The sequence below is a fragment of the Vulpes lagopus genome, chromosome 7 (genome assembly GCF_018345385.1).
Source record: "Vulpes lagopus strain Blue_001 chromosome 7, ASM1834538v1, whole genome shotgun sequence".
Classification (NCBI taxonomy): Eukaryota; Metazoa; Chordata; class Mammalia; order Carnivora; family Canidae; genus Vulpes; species Vulpes lagopus.
The window spans coordinates 79,465,298-79,479,742 of record NC_054830.1 but is presented as its reverse complement, the minus strand read 5'-3'; the positions used below and the strand labels follow the sequence as shown (position 1 = coordinate 79,479,742).

Sequence of the window (14,445 nt, the reverse complement as noted above, 5' to 3'; positions counted from 1 at the left end):
TGTAAAAGTGAAAAGGACTATTCCAATAAGCCTAGATCTCGGGGGGGGGGGAAAATGAATTGTTTATTTAAAGTCAGCAATTTGATTCAAGGTCTAAGGACTTAAAATTTTTTTTTAAATAGTGTCTGCTCAGTACTGAAACAAAATCCAACCACTGCCTTCACAAAAACCCTTTCTTTAAAAAGATGTGGCTCATCCCTCAACAAGGGGAAAAAATAAACAAAAAAGGTGAGGCTGAGATGCAGACTTGACCACTGTACCCTCTCAGAGCACACAAAAGAAATGGGTCAGAGGATCACATTCCACTCTATCCCATCAGGATCTGTTATACAGGAGTTTCCCTGGAATTTCTGAAATGTTTTGCCATTGACAAGCAGCTTTAGGTTGGGGGGGTGGGGTTCGGTGGTGAGAATAAAGAAGCTGGAGAAGGCTTCGGAGTCCCAGATTTTACAAGGGCTCTGAGATGGATTTTAAGCAAAAGGAGTCAGGGAAAGTATCTTCTCCACCCAACAAGCTCCCTTCTCTTACATCAAAGTCCATCTGAAGGGAAACAGGGATTCAAGTAAATGAAGAGTGAAACCAGTAAACACAGAGTGATCCAGGATAGCAACATCATTGACCTTGTAGCCGTTAATCAGCCACGAGCTGACATCACTGAGGACAGTCAAAAGCCAAAATCCAAGTCCAAGCATTTATTTACCAATGCTGCTGGCAGCTCAGAGGCCAACGGTGGCGAAGTCTCCATCTAAACTGGCACTTGCCTGGGATTAGACTATACCAGGGAAGCTAGGGCATCTCAGACATCTCTGTCTGTCTGTCTGTCTGTCTCTCTCTCTCTCACACACACACACACACACACACACTCCAGTTCTAAAACATAAAATAGCCACCTCATGTCAGCTATCCCCCCCCCAAACATTCAATTACATATCTAGGTTCATGAACAACATCTGAAATAAAAGGGGAAAAACACCCATAACATAACCTATTTCCTTAAAACTGCCAAAGCAATTCACTAAAGTTTTCCATGAGGGTCCTAATTGAATATTTCCCCAAATTTCCAAGCTCAGGCTGATTTCAAGGAAAAACACAATTTTATAGGTAATGACAGTACTTAATTCTAATTCTTAGTTGAATTTCTCTCTGATTTTTGAAATGAGCTTTAATTGGTTTTGATTGTTCTGAAACATCCCAAACATAAGAAAAAAGGAAAACCATCCCAAACAGGATTTCGCACTTGGAAACAAAACTGCATAGTTCACCTAAAACAGAAAGATTAGAGCCACCCCTGGTCAAGGGCCTTAGGAAGGCTTTGTTCCAGGGTTGGGAACACCTAATAAAAAGGGATTGTACAGATCTTTAAAGAACACGCTGGATTGAAGAAAGTAAATTCAAAATTGGTACAAGCTCATCTGAGAGGACCAAAATGAAGCGAAAAGCATCCAGCACACTTTTTGGATAGCCTATTATCCAGGCCGTGTGACCCATTTGCAACTGCTTATTCCCTATACCACTGGCAATTTAATATTTCTGCCCAAAACACAGTGGCAACCTTCAGAGGACTTCAATTCCAAGAGCAGTCCTGCAGGACATATGTGAGTTTTGGGGATTGTTCGCATGATGGAAAAATCCCAAGGATCCGACACTCTAGGTGACAGCAGGTCCCCAAATCCTCTACTTTTGACCACAAAGACAAGGCTACCAATGTTCTTCGGGGCCTGACCCATATAACTACAGCTGACACCAGATTCAGGATGACCTGGCCCCCTGTCTCCCTCAACTTCCTGGAAAGACTCCCAAACTCCCTGGAAAGGCTGAGCCCTCTCACCTCAATCACAGTCCTACCCAATAGAGCATTTCAAGGGTGGTGGGGAGGTAATTTACCTGGTCTGAGAAGGCAATGTCTCCCACTTACCCTGAGACTGGAAAGAAGTAAAACCTGAAGCCTGAGAGCAGGAGGCAGGATGGGGAAAGAAAAGAGGAAAAGCAAGGGGGAAGGATGCAAAGCGTGGAAACAGATAGACAGCAAGGACAGAGAGCCTGGAAGGGAAGCCTCAGGTTAGAAAGGCAGAGAAGGGGGGGAAGGAATGCATTGGCTAGTACAGGCAAAGAAAAGAAAGGTGAGTGTGGTGTACAGTGGGAGGCGAGAAGACCAGAAGAGAAAATGGAGGAAGCCCAGTATAGGGGCATCTGGGAGACAGGGGACCTGTTTGGAGAGGAATCTTTGTTTTTCGGTACCCCAGCTCCAGCCCTGCATCTCCTCAGAGAACCCAAGGTCCAGGCTCTACTTCCTACAGACTCCAGCTGGGTGAGGGTTCATCCCACATGAAGGTGCAGGTTCTCAGCTACCCTTCTCAGGGCCAAGTAGAATTTTAGGAGAGCCTGACACAGGGACGGATGCAAACAAATCAAGGCAAAAACTAGGAAACTGGCACACAGATACAAGGGAAACACAGCCCCACCCCCACAGGGCAGACCAAGCAGGGTTTCGAGGTTGGGGGAGAGGGTTGAAGATACCCCCTGAGGCCTTTGTGGCTCTGGTCTGTGAGGGTTGGCCTGCATAGATGTTCCCTAGGCCCTGATAAGGGCATATTACTCACCAGGGGCCCTCTCCAAACCCCAAAGACCATGGCTAGGTAAAGGGTTGTGGGGAGAGGGCCTCTGCTGACTCAGTGGGACCCTACTCCAAAATCCCACAGGGTTCTTGAAATTCCTCCTAGTAACACAGGAGAGGGTAAATGAAGAGGCACTCAGAAATGCAAACAGGGACACGGGGAAAAAAGCAGGGATGAAATTTCCTCAATGGGCGCAAACCAACAGACACACGCTGACATAGATGGACAGTCGGGTCATGGATACAGATAGAGGTAAACCACAAAGAGTGTCTTGCACATGTGTGTGCTTACTCAGAACAGTCCACTACCGTCTCTCTGGAATCTTAGTCTCGCCCTCTCCCCTTCAGGGAATCCTGGAAGACCCTAGAACCAGCTCCAGCTTTGCACATGTGAACTTCCTGTCAGTCTTTTTGTCTCTCTGACTTCAATATCATACTCTGTAAAATGGGTTTAGCTGAAGGTTTAGATGACACTCAGGTAGGAGGCTGGCCATAAAAGTGCTTTATAACTGGAAACCATACCTGGGGGAAGGAAACATCTAGGCAGGGGTGGTGGGAGGCCATTGTGCTGATGAAAATGATGAGTCTAGAATAGGGGGTAAGGGCAGGAGAACACCGATTTCCCAGCAGTGCCTTCCCCTCCCCCAACACCACCTCCTCCCAAAAGCTGTCCTGCTCCAAGAGGGTGGGGGCAGGGAAGTAGGCGGAAAGAAGCTGACCAGGGCCAGGAAGGAAGATGAGGAAGTGGGACTTAGTCTGAACCCCTACTATACCAGCAATCTCTCAGGATCTACTTGTGCGCCCCCTCCATCACCAACAAATTGGGGCCAAGGGTGGGCCTACATTGTACAAGCAAATAGCTTTAGGCGTCAGAACCAAGGGCGCTTCCAGAGGAGCCAGCTCTGAAAGCTAGGCTGGCTGGGGCCCAGCCCCCACCATGCTGCCAGGAAGATTGAAACCGGGAGGAGGGAGCAGTTCTCGAGGAGGGGGCAGATGAAGGCCTGGACGAGGAGGGACAGAGACACAGGCATTTTCGGTTGGCCAACCAGCCCCTGGAAGGAACCACCCTCTCCACCCTCATGCTCTGCCTGGAGATCACTGATTCTGATGCTGTCTCCCCAAGGGCCCTGTGAACCCCGGGGCTCCAGGCTCTGCGTAGGAGGCAGTGAGGCTATGTGGATTCTGGCTGGCGAAGAGAGACCATGCAGGGGTCAGCCCTCCTCATTTTGTCCCCCAGTCGCTCCTTGGCTGAGCTAAAGCCTTGCCCACCTCTCAGGGTATTGACCCCAACTCGTTTGTTTTGTCGCTCACTCTTGGAGAGCAGATCCTCCCCGGAGTATGGCTCAAGTCTGCGCAGGAGACGGCTGCCGGGGCGCTGGGGTCACCATGGACTGGAAACCGTTTTGGCACAGGCCCCAAATGGTGAGGAATCGTTTGGGGTAGGACCGGTGCTAGCGGCTTCTCTGCGCAAATCTCCCCACTGCTTTGGTGGATTACCTTGTGTTCGCGAAATTGACACAAAGAGAAAGTGACCTGCCCGCAACCAGCCCGGCGGCTTAGATCAGCATTTCCCGGCTTGCCAGGCCACTCCGCCCTCCGGGGCAGAAACCGACAATTCGCTCGCCCGGGAAGCTTGCCTTCTCTCCAGCCGGGTCTATGCTGCCTTTGTTAAATAGGGGACTCACGGCTGGGTAAGCAGGAGCCTGGGCTGTCTGAGGGGAACCTGGCTTGGGGTAAGCTCCCCGACCGGGAGCAACTCCCTGACCTGCCGCCCGCCCGTGGGGACCCGAGCTGGGCACCGGGCTGGATGCCGCCAAAGCCTGGCGCCTTGCTCCGGCCCAGCTCTACAGCGTGCAGAAGGGAAACACGATTCGTTCCACTTGGAATTTCCTTGAAATCTCCGAATCTAATGCGGCGTTAACTCACCGTGAGAGGAGCGCTCATCTCACAGGAGGCTGTGCTAAAGGGTGAACCCGCAGATCCTGGCGGGTCAGGCAGCCCAGTCCGCCTTGCCTGGTGCCCAGAATGACCCTTCCAGTCTCCTGCACACCCGTGGCTTTCAGAAAAGGGGGGGGGGTGTTGGCGACGCCTGTTACGATGAACTGACTTCTTGATTTTTTTTTTAAAGGGGAGAAGCTATCATGTGGCAAGTGTCTTGAAGAGAAGGACTTGATAGTGTCTTTAAGGGTATCTCTATTTAAATTGGCAGCTTCTAAGCTCAGCTGAGGGGCTGCCACTGCGTTAATTTTTTTCAAATCCCACTACTCAACTCCAGAACGCCTTTAGAGCTCTGGACTTGGTGTCTTCGCTTACCTCTCGGCCTCTTCCTCCACACATACAAGCACACAGGCGTGGCTGGGGCCCCAATTTCCCTCCAAGCTTCAGTCCTCCTCAGCCCCAGGGCTGCAAAAGGCGACACCGGGGGCAGGGGTGTGGGGCGCTGTCTGGGACTCAAGACTGACCTCTCCCTACAACTTCCTGCCCTCCGACTAGCCAGTCCTAGAGCCCTCTTCAGGTCCGAGCCAGGATTCTCCCGACAGGCAGAGATGTTGCTGCCGGAGCCCTGAGAGGCTGCAGCTGGAAGCCTATACTACCCGGTTGCTGGAGGCGGGATTCCCCGTGGCAGCTGCTCCGGCCGGGGAGCCGGGCGCGTAGTTGCACATGCCCTGCCTGGGAGCACTTCACTTTGCCAACTTGACTGCGCTGCTACGGGAGTCCTGAGTCCTCCCGGGCCTGGCTCCTGCCCCGCGGTCCGGCACACCCCACCCCGTCCCGGCCGGAGAGTGAGAGAAGCGAGCTCGCCGCCTACTTACTATGCATGGATGCAAACGGGTCGTGCTTACAGTGTATTTCCATCGGGGCGCTCCAGACTGCAGGCCGGCCCACGCCGCCGCCTCCCGGCGCCAAGGGGCTGCCCAGCGCGGCGAGGGAGCCGCGCCGCCAGGCCGGGTATGCGCGGTCGGGGCTCCGACAGCGCCGCTGGAGCCTCGGGGCCGCTCTCCGAGCCGCTCCGCCGGAGGTCGCCGAGAGCTGCGTCCGCAGGCGGGAAACGGCGCTGGCGCGGTCCGGCCGGGAGCGGGGCGCCCAACTCCCGGTGCCTCTCCTCCGGGGCTGTCTCAGGCAGCGGCTGCGGGCCGGAGCCGGAGTAGCTGCGGCCAGGGACCCGGCAGCTGCGGGGGCATAGCGCAGGGGCCCGGCCTCCCGCAGGAGCGGCTCTGAGGAGGCCTGCGGGACGCACGGCCCTGGGCTTCGGTGCGCGGGCAGCGAGGCCCGAGGGCTGCCGGGCTGGTTCCGCGGCCTCGCCCGCTGCCTCTGGAGTCTCCCCTCGACTCCTCGGCTCTGCCGGATCCCTCCCCTGCCTCTGCGTCTCCGGGGCTCCGAGTTGCAGCCCCAGCCTCTCCGCACCCGGCAATCCGACGCCTCGCACGAAGTTGCAAAGAACTTCCTCTCCGGCGGCGCTGGGGCCCCCGCGGGCTCGGGGACGCTTCCGCCACTGACGCTGGGGCCGTGACTCCGAGTCCCCAAGGCGCTCGCAGCTCTCCACCGCCGGACGCTCCGCCGTCAAAGTTCCCCCGGCCCCCGAGGATGCCCCATCGCTGGGACCGGGAAGGGGGACCACAGCGGCGACCTCCTCCGCGTCTGAGTATCTGCCTCGCGCGCACCAACTCCTCGAGCCCCCCTGCCCTCTCTCAGGGGTCTGGGTCCACTGTTTTCCAGTTGCCTCTTCCGGGACGGCCGCCGCGCCTGCCCCCCGGCGTGTAGCGAGGGACGGAGATAACGGACGGTCGCCTCCACCAGGGCCGCCGGGACCGCCGGTGCCGAGATGCAGCCGCTGTCGGCTTCGGCTGCCCGCGCCGCCGCCGCCGCCGCCGCCGCCGCCGCCGCCGCCGGCGCTAGCCCTCCGCCTGCTCGGCGCGCACAGTGCGCCACCGCGCCGCCCCGAAGCCGCTTTCAGGACCCGCTGCGTGTGGACAGCGCCGCCCGGGGCTCAGCCTCCCTCCGGGCGGGGGCGGGGCGGGGGCTGACCTGCCAATCACGCTCCATCAAGCCAATCAGAGCTGCGGCAGCCGGCCCTGGCCCGAGACACCGCCCCATTGGCTGAGCCACCGGCGGGCTCCGCCTGATTAGCGGATACCTGGGCAATAGGAGAGAATGGGGGGCGGGGCCCAGGCGGCGGCGCCACGTTCATTGACAAACGCGCGGGGCGAAGGCCTAGTGGAGCGCGGGTGGGGGGAGGGGTCGGGGGGATCCACGCGGGGCCTGGAGAGTCCCTTCGCAGACGCGGCGGGCGCCTGACCTCCCTGCCACAGCGTCGGGACCCTGGGACACCCTGAGGGGCTGGGGGCAGCCAGAGTGGGGGCGAGGAGGTGAAGGGTGACGGAGGAAGAGCAGTCTCCTGAAAACATACACGCGGATGGTGGAGGAGAATAGGAGCGCAGGAGAGATCCAGCGTCCAATCTGAGCACCGCCAGATTCGCGACGGACTCGCAACGTGCGCACATCTGCCCTACTCCGACCTCAGTTTCCTCATCTGTGAAATGGGTGGAGTCGGCTTACCTAGACTTTCACGGAAGCTCCTTCCAGAGGAAAAACTTCGCAGTTTTGTCAAGCGCCTACTAAGCCGCTGCTGTCGCCTCTTCGTCCAACCCCCTTCCTCGATTTTACCCTCAGGGGATCTCAATTCTGCGCTAACAGAAAGGCAGAGACCTTAGGGGAGAGAAATCTCACACTCCTTTAAAAGTCTGTACTCAGGGTGCTCCTGGGCAAGGAAACAGATTGTGGCTTTGGACCAGGTTGTTCAAGCACTGAGCCCAGAGTCTCTCTTTCCAGTCTCAGACCAGAGGTTGCCAGATGCTTTGGGGGCTAGTGATGCACAACTGAAGGCTTCTGTTTCCAGGGGTAATTCTGCATCTGGCGCAAGGCTTCTTGGGAACTAAACGAAGCCAGTCGCGTTAGTCCAGTGCTAATGAGCGTTCCTGAAGCTGGCAGGTAGGCAGGCGAGTTCTATCTGCAACTATCTATCCAGCCATGCTACCAGGCTGCTGTCAAGAAAACCCCACCTTCCCTCTTCCAGGGAAGTTCCTGTTGCTTTTAAGACGAGATGGGTAGATTTCTAGCAGACTCTCCGGATCCAGAAGGGCAGAGTTTGGTCCAGCAAGTCTCAGTTTCTCAGCGGTGTGAGGCCCTGGGACCACAATCAAAGGAATGTACTTTGAAAAGGAAGCCTGTGACAACTATACTACACTCAGGGGGCAAAGTCACTGAAGACTACTGTGACTCCTGTGCCCGCAGCTCCTGCAAGTGGTCCAAAGACCCACTATTTCTAATTCACAAGTAATGATCCTCTAATAGTAAACATAAGTCCACACACACAAAAAAAAAAAAAAAAAAAAGAGGAAGGGCTCTGAGATGGCTTCTCCAGATCTGAGCTTATAAGGAAGACAGCCCAGGTTGACCCTGAGAAGGCTCTTGGTTCATTCTCTGCCTCAGTCTCCCTTCTCTCTACCTCTACCCCATTTCTCACACCCTACATTGGGGTCAGCCCTCAGTCTCACCTCCTGTTACTGTCCCAGACCCAGCTGCCCCTGACCGGTAGATAAGTTTCCGGTGCTGACACCGTCCCCACCCCCTCCAGGGCACAGCTGCGTTAAACGGCCCCAGGCAGGGCCTCTAGGGGCCCAGAAGGCTGTAATGTGCACTGGGGTGGAGTGGCTGCATTCTCTCCTTTGTCTGGAACCCCGCAGGTCCAGATCCTGGGGGATAGAGGGGAACCTCCAAGTCCTTCCTCCACTCCCTCAACCCTACCTCTGCCTTGAAGCAGGAAGAACGCAAAAGCCTAGAGGAACCTGGATGAATTAAAGTTCTCACATTCTCTCCACCCCCAAGGTGAACGGTGGATAAAAAGTGACTAGAATTCGACGTGATGGCTCAGCGTTCCTGGAGAAGCGGGAGTCTGGGGACTCTCTGAGGGATGCAGCCAGTGACACCTCCACCTCCAGCCCTTCTCATTGAGTTCAGGCTTAGAAACTCAAATTCTAAAGTCTTAGAGCCTAAAGGGCCCTGAGGCTATGTTTTCCCCCATTTTACAGATGCCTAACCTGAGGCGAGGAGGGCTTTGTCCAAGGTCACAAAGAAAGCCTAAAAGTAGAGGCAAGGCTGTGGGCTGGGAACTTCTTTCTCAGAAGGGCCTCTCCAGAGCCACTCTTGGGATAGCAGGGAGTTTGGGGGTGGAGTGAGGGGGTGTATGCTCCCAAATCAAACAATCCAGTTAGGTAGGGTATGCCGGTAAAAACCAGTTTTTCTCCCAATACCTGTGCCGCAGGGACAGAATCCTGAGTACTGCCGGGATGGGATGGAACCACAGATATTAACCGAGCAGGAACAGCTTGGATTCCCATTTCACACAGAGAGTGTGCAGCTTCAGGACAGTGTTGGGCTGCCTAATTTGTGGGGCGACAGGTGCCCAGGACAGAGGAAGTTTCCCTTTGGGTAGGGCTATTCACCGCCTCCAAGCGGGTTGTCTTCCGGGAACTTCTTCTAATGCCAAGAGGCGCCATCAGACCTGACAACCTGGCCACCTAGCCCAGCCTTACAGGCTACCAAACGGCGACCCAGGAAGTTACACAACTAGCCCAAGATTACACAGTGATTCTATGACAGAGCTGGGCTTCTGAGCCACAGCCTTGCCTCCTCCGAGGGCTCACCAGCACACAAGTCAGTGAGACTAGCAGGGAGACAGGTAATGAGAGATAGACCAGACTAGCAGGGAGCTGGTCTCAAAGCCCTGGCACTGAATCCTGTCGGACCTCGCTGTGTGTTAACAGTTGGGGGTTACGTTCCCCCAACCACACAACTTTGGGCAGGGTCCCCTGTGCTAAGCGCTGGAGGCGGAGATTGGGAAAGGAAACTATCCGGGAAGAAACTCAATTTACAGAAGTCGAATTGTCTTTGAAAGTTCTGCTATTGAAAGAAAGCCCATTGAGAATTATTGAGAAGCCAAAATACCTGCAGAGGAACATGTCCACCTTGATCTTGAGCCAGCAACTGGCTGTCACTCAGAACAGGCTCCCTCCCTGTCTCCCCTTTCTCTCCGCTGGGTCACCCCCTACAGTAAAGCCGGGGGCCTCTCGGGGGTTGAGGCTGCTGTAGGGCTCTAGGGCCCTGAAATCGACTCTTCCAGCCCACATCCCTGCTCTTGCTTCAGGCAAAGCAAGGCATACAGGGCTCAGATTAGTTGCTCAATTTGGGAGACTTAGAGATGCTGCTCCCATCTCAGCCCTAACTTGGTAGGTCCTCTCTCTGAAACCTTCATTTTATTTTGTTTTTTTAAGGTTTGGTTTTGTTCAGTATCTCTATACCCAACATGGAGGCTTCCACTCACAACCCCAAGCTCAAGAATCGCAAGCTCTTTTGACTGAGCCAGCCAGGTGCTCCCTCTCCGACCCTCATTTAAAAAAGTATCAAAGAGAGAGAGCAACTGACTCAGGTTATGCAGATAGTTGGGCAGAGTGGATTCCTGTGTGATTCCTGCAGCTGGATCAGGGTCTTCCTGTAGGCATTGTTGAAGTAGGTGGAATTTACCAAAATTTTCAAAAACCATGTAAACTGCCTTTGTCAGGGTTTGCTATCACCACCAATGCGCCCTGCAGGACAGGCACTCTGGCACTACCTTTTTCTCTCCCAAAGATTTCAGGCTAAAGGCCCCTTCTCCTAGGGCTCAGCTTCCCTCTGTATCTAATGGGGAGAAGAACCCCTGAGATGAGGCCTCCCAACGTTCTGAAAGATAGAGATCCATGGTTAGGGAGGACTGTTATTCCAACATGCTCATTCTGGATGCTGGGAGACTGGATGCTGATGCTCAGACAATGTTCGGCCTCTCCTAGCCTTCCTGGTCCTGGACTCCTTAAGCCAGCTTGGCCAATAGTCGTTTTTCTCCAAGGGGGACCTTGACAGATGGAGCTCTATCTCCTCTCTTGGCAAGAATGAGAGGTCTAAGGGTAGAGAAGTCACCTTCCAGTCCTACTCCCTCCATACCTCTTGCTATATGATGTCAGACAAGTCCTTGCCCCTCTCTGGACATCAGTTTTTCCTTTTTTGGTACCCCAATGAAGAAGCTAGACAGGAGGATCTTTAAGTGGTTCTGGTGGTTCTATGCTCAAGGCTGACCTTACCTGATCTGGGCCTTAGAGCTAAAAGGGTATATACACTCCTTCCCCATTGTACAGATGGGGAAACTGAGGTCATGAGAGAGAATGGAACACAGCTCTGAAGGAAGGAAAAGGAGGTCAAGTGGCCCATTAAAGGCCTTGAAGTTGGGAGATGGGAAAAGTCCAGACAAAACCCCTGAAACCAGACATGGATGTCCGTCCCTCCCCCAACCCCCTCCCCCCCCCCCCCCCAGCTTTTCAGCTCTCTCCTCCTTCCCCAGCTAGGACCTAGGCAGGTGCAAACAGGAGGAAGTGTCACCTGAGAGGTGTGCCCTCTGCAAGGCAGGTAGCCCTTACCCCAGCCCAAAGGAGAAGAGGGGGCGTGGCTCTCCAGATTTTTAAACTGGGGCCAGACTAGGACCCCCCCCAGCCCCACCCAGGTCGGCCTTACTGAGGAATGAAATGCTTTATTGATTAAACGATTATTCAGGCGATTGAACTAATCAAAGAGCCCATCGACCGCCCTGAATTACATTCTTGGTAGACAGCTCGTAGGGAGAGGCAGCCCTGCCAGCCACGCAGACACTCCCCCAGACCCTCACGTGCCTCTGACCCATTCCCAACACACACAGAATGCCTAGTCCTCTTTCTGGGAAGGGCAACTCTTGGAGTCCCAGCTACCAAGGGACCCAAGGCAGGGAGGGAAGGTGGGATGGAGCAGAGACGGTTTCCAGGTTCCCTTTCTTGCACCTTCGCCCAGGAATCCTTTTTAATTCCCCACCTCTTAGATTTCTGCCCTCACTTATTACAATTCTGGAAATCTACCTACACCCAGGGAGTTGTCCTGGGCTTACAGTTTAAGTCCACCTCCTCTCTCTCTGCTTTTTGACCTGTATTTAAGGCTGGGGGTGGAGGTAAAGCCTCAAAGATCCACAGGGATAAGAGAAGTGGAATAATTCTTGCCAGCAGGGCCAGGAGTGTGTTTGGGGGAGGCTAGTACACTTGGCCTAATGAGTAAAAGAGTCTCCTATACCCAGCTTTAATCTCAGGACAAACTGAGGCCTCCTGCTGCCTGCCACCTCCTCTTAGATATAAACACACTCTACTACCTACTGCCTGGGCCTGTGGGTGGCACACTGGGCCCTGTGCCAGGAAGGACTGTGTGCATACAGGCACCAGAGTTGAATGCTAGGCACACATGCCCATCTACTTGTGCTCTCCTTCATTGGAGCAGCACCCACAAGATAAAACCCAACCAACACAGGACACACTCACACACACAGACACACACACACCATTGTCAAAGTCTTAGTCTTGTCTAGGTGAAAGCGAAGGCAGGCTGGAGGTCCCTAGAAATGTCACAAGTGGCCCAAAGGTTGCCTGCCCTCACCTGCTAAGGTTGTGCCTGCCACAGGAGATGATTTTATACAAATGGTACACTCAACAGTGCCCAGAGTGAAACAGTGTGCACCACTCATCGAGAGACTGCACCCCCTGAAATCACATGTCCACTCCTGGTTCTCCCAACAGAATGTGACCTGAGCCTAACTATTAACAGGCTTAGCCCAACAGACCCACCAGAGCGCTGGATCCACCTCTGAGCCTAGAGGCAGGCACTTTTGTGTACGTTGGCATGTACACAGTGAACAACTGTTGAGTTCCAAAAATGGAGGGGTCAGTGTAACGACCTCCTTCTCAACTCCAAAAGCACTGGGATACGACTGGTGAACCCAGAGTAGATATACACTCAGACACTTACCCAAATTACATATACTCCACTCACAGACACACATTTTGGATACGCAGAGTACAGTACTCAGAAATACCAACTAAGAAACATGCACTAACACACTCATGAATATAAGGATACACATACACACAGGCACATAAATCCTTGGTCACACACATTTTGAAAATACATACACAGGGACTTATAAACTCAGTGTCACTCATGCACACTCTGAGCCCCTATGTAAACACGCAGACCCAAACGAACTTTCAGACCTCCAGATAGTCACCCATATAAGCGTTCAGAAACAGAGAAAAACACAAACTCACAGACACTTGGGCTGTTGCAGAAGTGTGTGAACAAATTGGTGAAAAGACATACAAACTCACCGCAGACAGACACGCAGTCAATCCCTGAGAAAATGCGGCTCCCTCCCTCCCCCAGGGCCGACGTGCTTGAGGACCAGAGCTGGCTGGGTCCTGGAATTAGCACGCCTGGAGCCTGGCGCCCGAATCGCAGTCCTACCTGTCCTGCCGCTCCGAGGAGTCGGGTAATTTTTCTCTAAATCCATTTTGATTTTTCAGAACTTGAAGTGGACGAGGGAAAAAGTTTCCACTTTTTTTGTGTGCTTCTTTTTCTTTCTTTTTTCTTTTTTTCTTTTCTTTCTTCCTTTTTTCTTTCTCTCTCTCTCTTTCTCTCTCTCTCTCTCTCTCTCTCTCTTTTTTTTTTTTTTTTTTTTTTTTTTTTTTTGGTGCCAGGGGCCGCTCACAGGTCGGAATAATTCAAGCCTTCCGCTCCCCCGCCGAGCTGGGGTAGCTGATCACTGAGCTGAAACTAAACGTTTTAGGTGGAAAAAAAGCGTCCGAAGGCACCGTGAAATGATTAAGGAACTAAAGAGCTTCTCGCCATGTGAGATCATGTCCTGTTCTCGCCAACATCACAAGATGTCCCCAGACACGCCGCGCCCCCAGCGTGCCGCCCCGCGCTGCGGGCCGGAGCAGGGCAAGGGGTCCGCGCTGTGCGGCCGGGCCTGCTCAGCTGGCCAGACGGGGCGGGCCGGGCCGGGCCGGAGCCGCGCGGAGGCCGGGAGAGCAGCAGTGCCGCCGCCGCGCCGCCCTGGACTTTTATAGGGAGTTGGGGGGAGGGAAGGAAGGCTTTAAACAGAGCCGGGCGCTAGCCCGCGCGCCCACGGGAAGGTGCGGACCCAAGGCAGGCGCGGAAGCCCTGGCCTCCAGCGGCCGCACCTTCTACGAATCCCCGCGTCTCGGGGCCCCGGCCCGGTGCCGGGTGCGCCAGGCGGGTGACCCCTCTGGGTGCAAGCCCCCGCCGCGTAGGCGGGTGCAGGCCGGGTTCTTTTTTTTTTTTTTATTAACCCACCCTGCCAGGCAGGTGTTTTTGAAGGGGGGGTGCCAAGGCTAGTAGTGTCGCCCGGCAGAGAGGGGGGCGTTCCAGATTCCTCAGATTGACCCCTAGGGCGGCGCCCGCCCCCAGAGCGCCCAGCCACCCCACCCCCACCCCCACTTGCAGCTCTAACACCATTGCCGGGTCCCTTACTTTAGGGTAGTGCCAGAACCCTAAAGCCCCCAGGTCCCCACTCAGCCTCCTGGTCCCAGAGCTCCGTCCCACGCCATGTCCCATTCTGGCCCGAAGCACATGTGAAATGCTGGAGATAGAATCCGGGCCTTCACTTTGGGCGCTGGGTCTGAGAAGAACCATCTCAGGAGGTTCTGGAGGTTGGCGGGAGTCCTGGACACCTTACCCCGGCCCATAAATGGAATCCCTTTGCCCTCAAGCCACGGAGGCGTTGCTGCGCGCAGGGCCCCCAGGACTTGCTTCCAGAGGGGAAATCAGCCCGAGAGAGACCTGGCAGTGGTGTGGCATGTCCAGCCCGCTCTCTTCGGCCCGGGCTTAAAACTTCACTCCCTTACCGCCCCCACCCCCCAGTCCCGAGTCCA

General features: G+C 54.8%; 1 protein-coding gene across 2 annotated transcripts in view; it reads right to left on the bottom strand.

Moving 5' to 3' along the window:
• Window positions 1-13,164, bottom strand: part of PAX5 (paired box 5) — a 189,682-nt gene extending 176,518 nt beyond the window's left edge. For both annotated transcript variants that reach the window (XM_041763433.1, XM_041763434.1), the window contains exon 1: window positions 13,016-13,164. In XM_041763433.1, the coding sequence (XP_041619367.1) occupies window positions 13,016-13,061 (46 nt within the window). In that variant the 5' untranslated portion in view covers window positions 13,062-13,164. The remainder of the gene's footprint in view (window positions 1-13,015) is intronic.
• Between the last annotated feature and the right edge of the window lie 1,281 nt (window positions 13,165-14,445).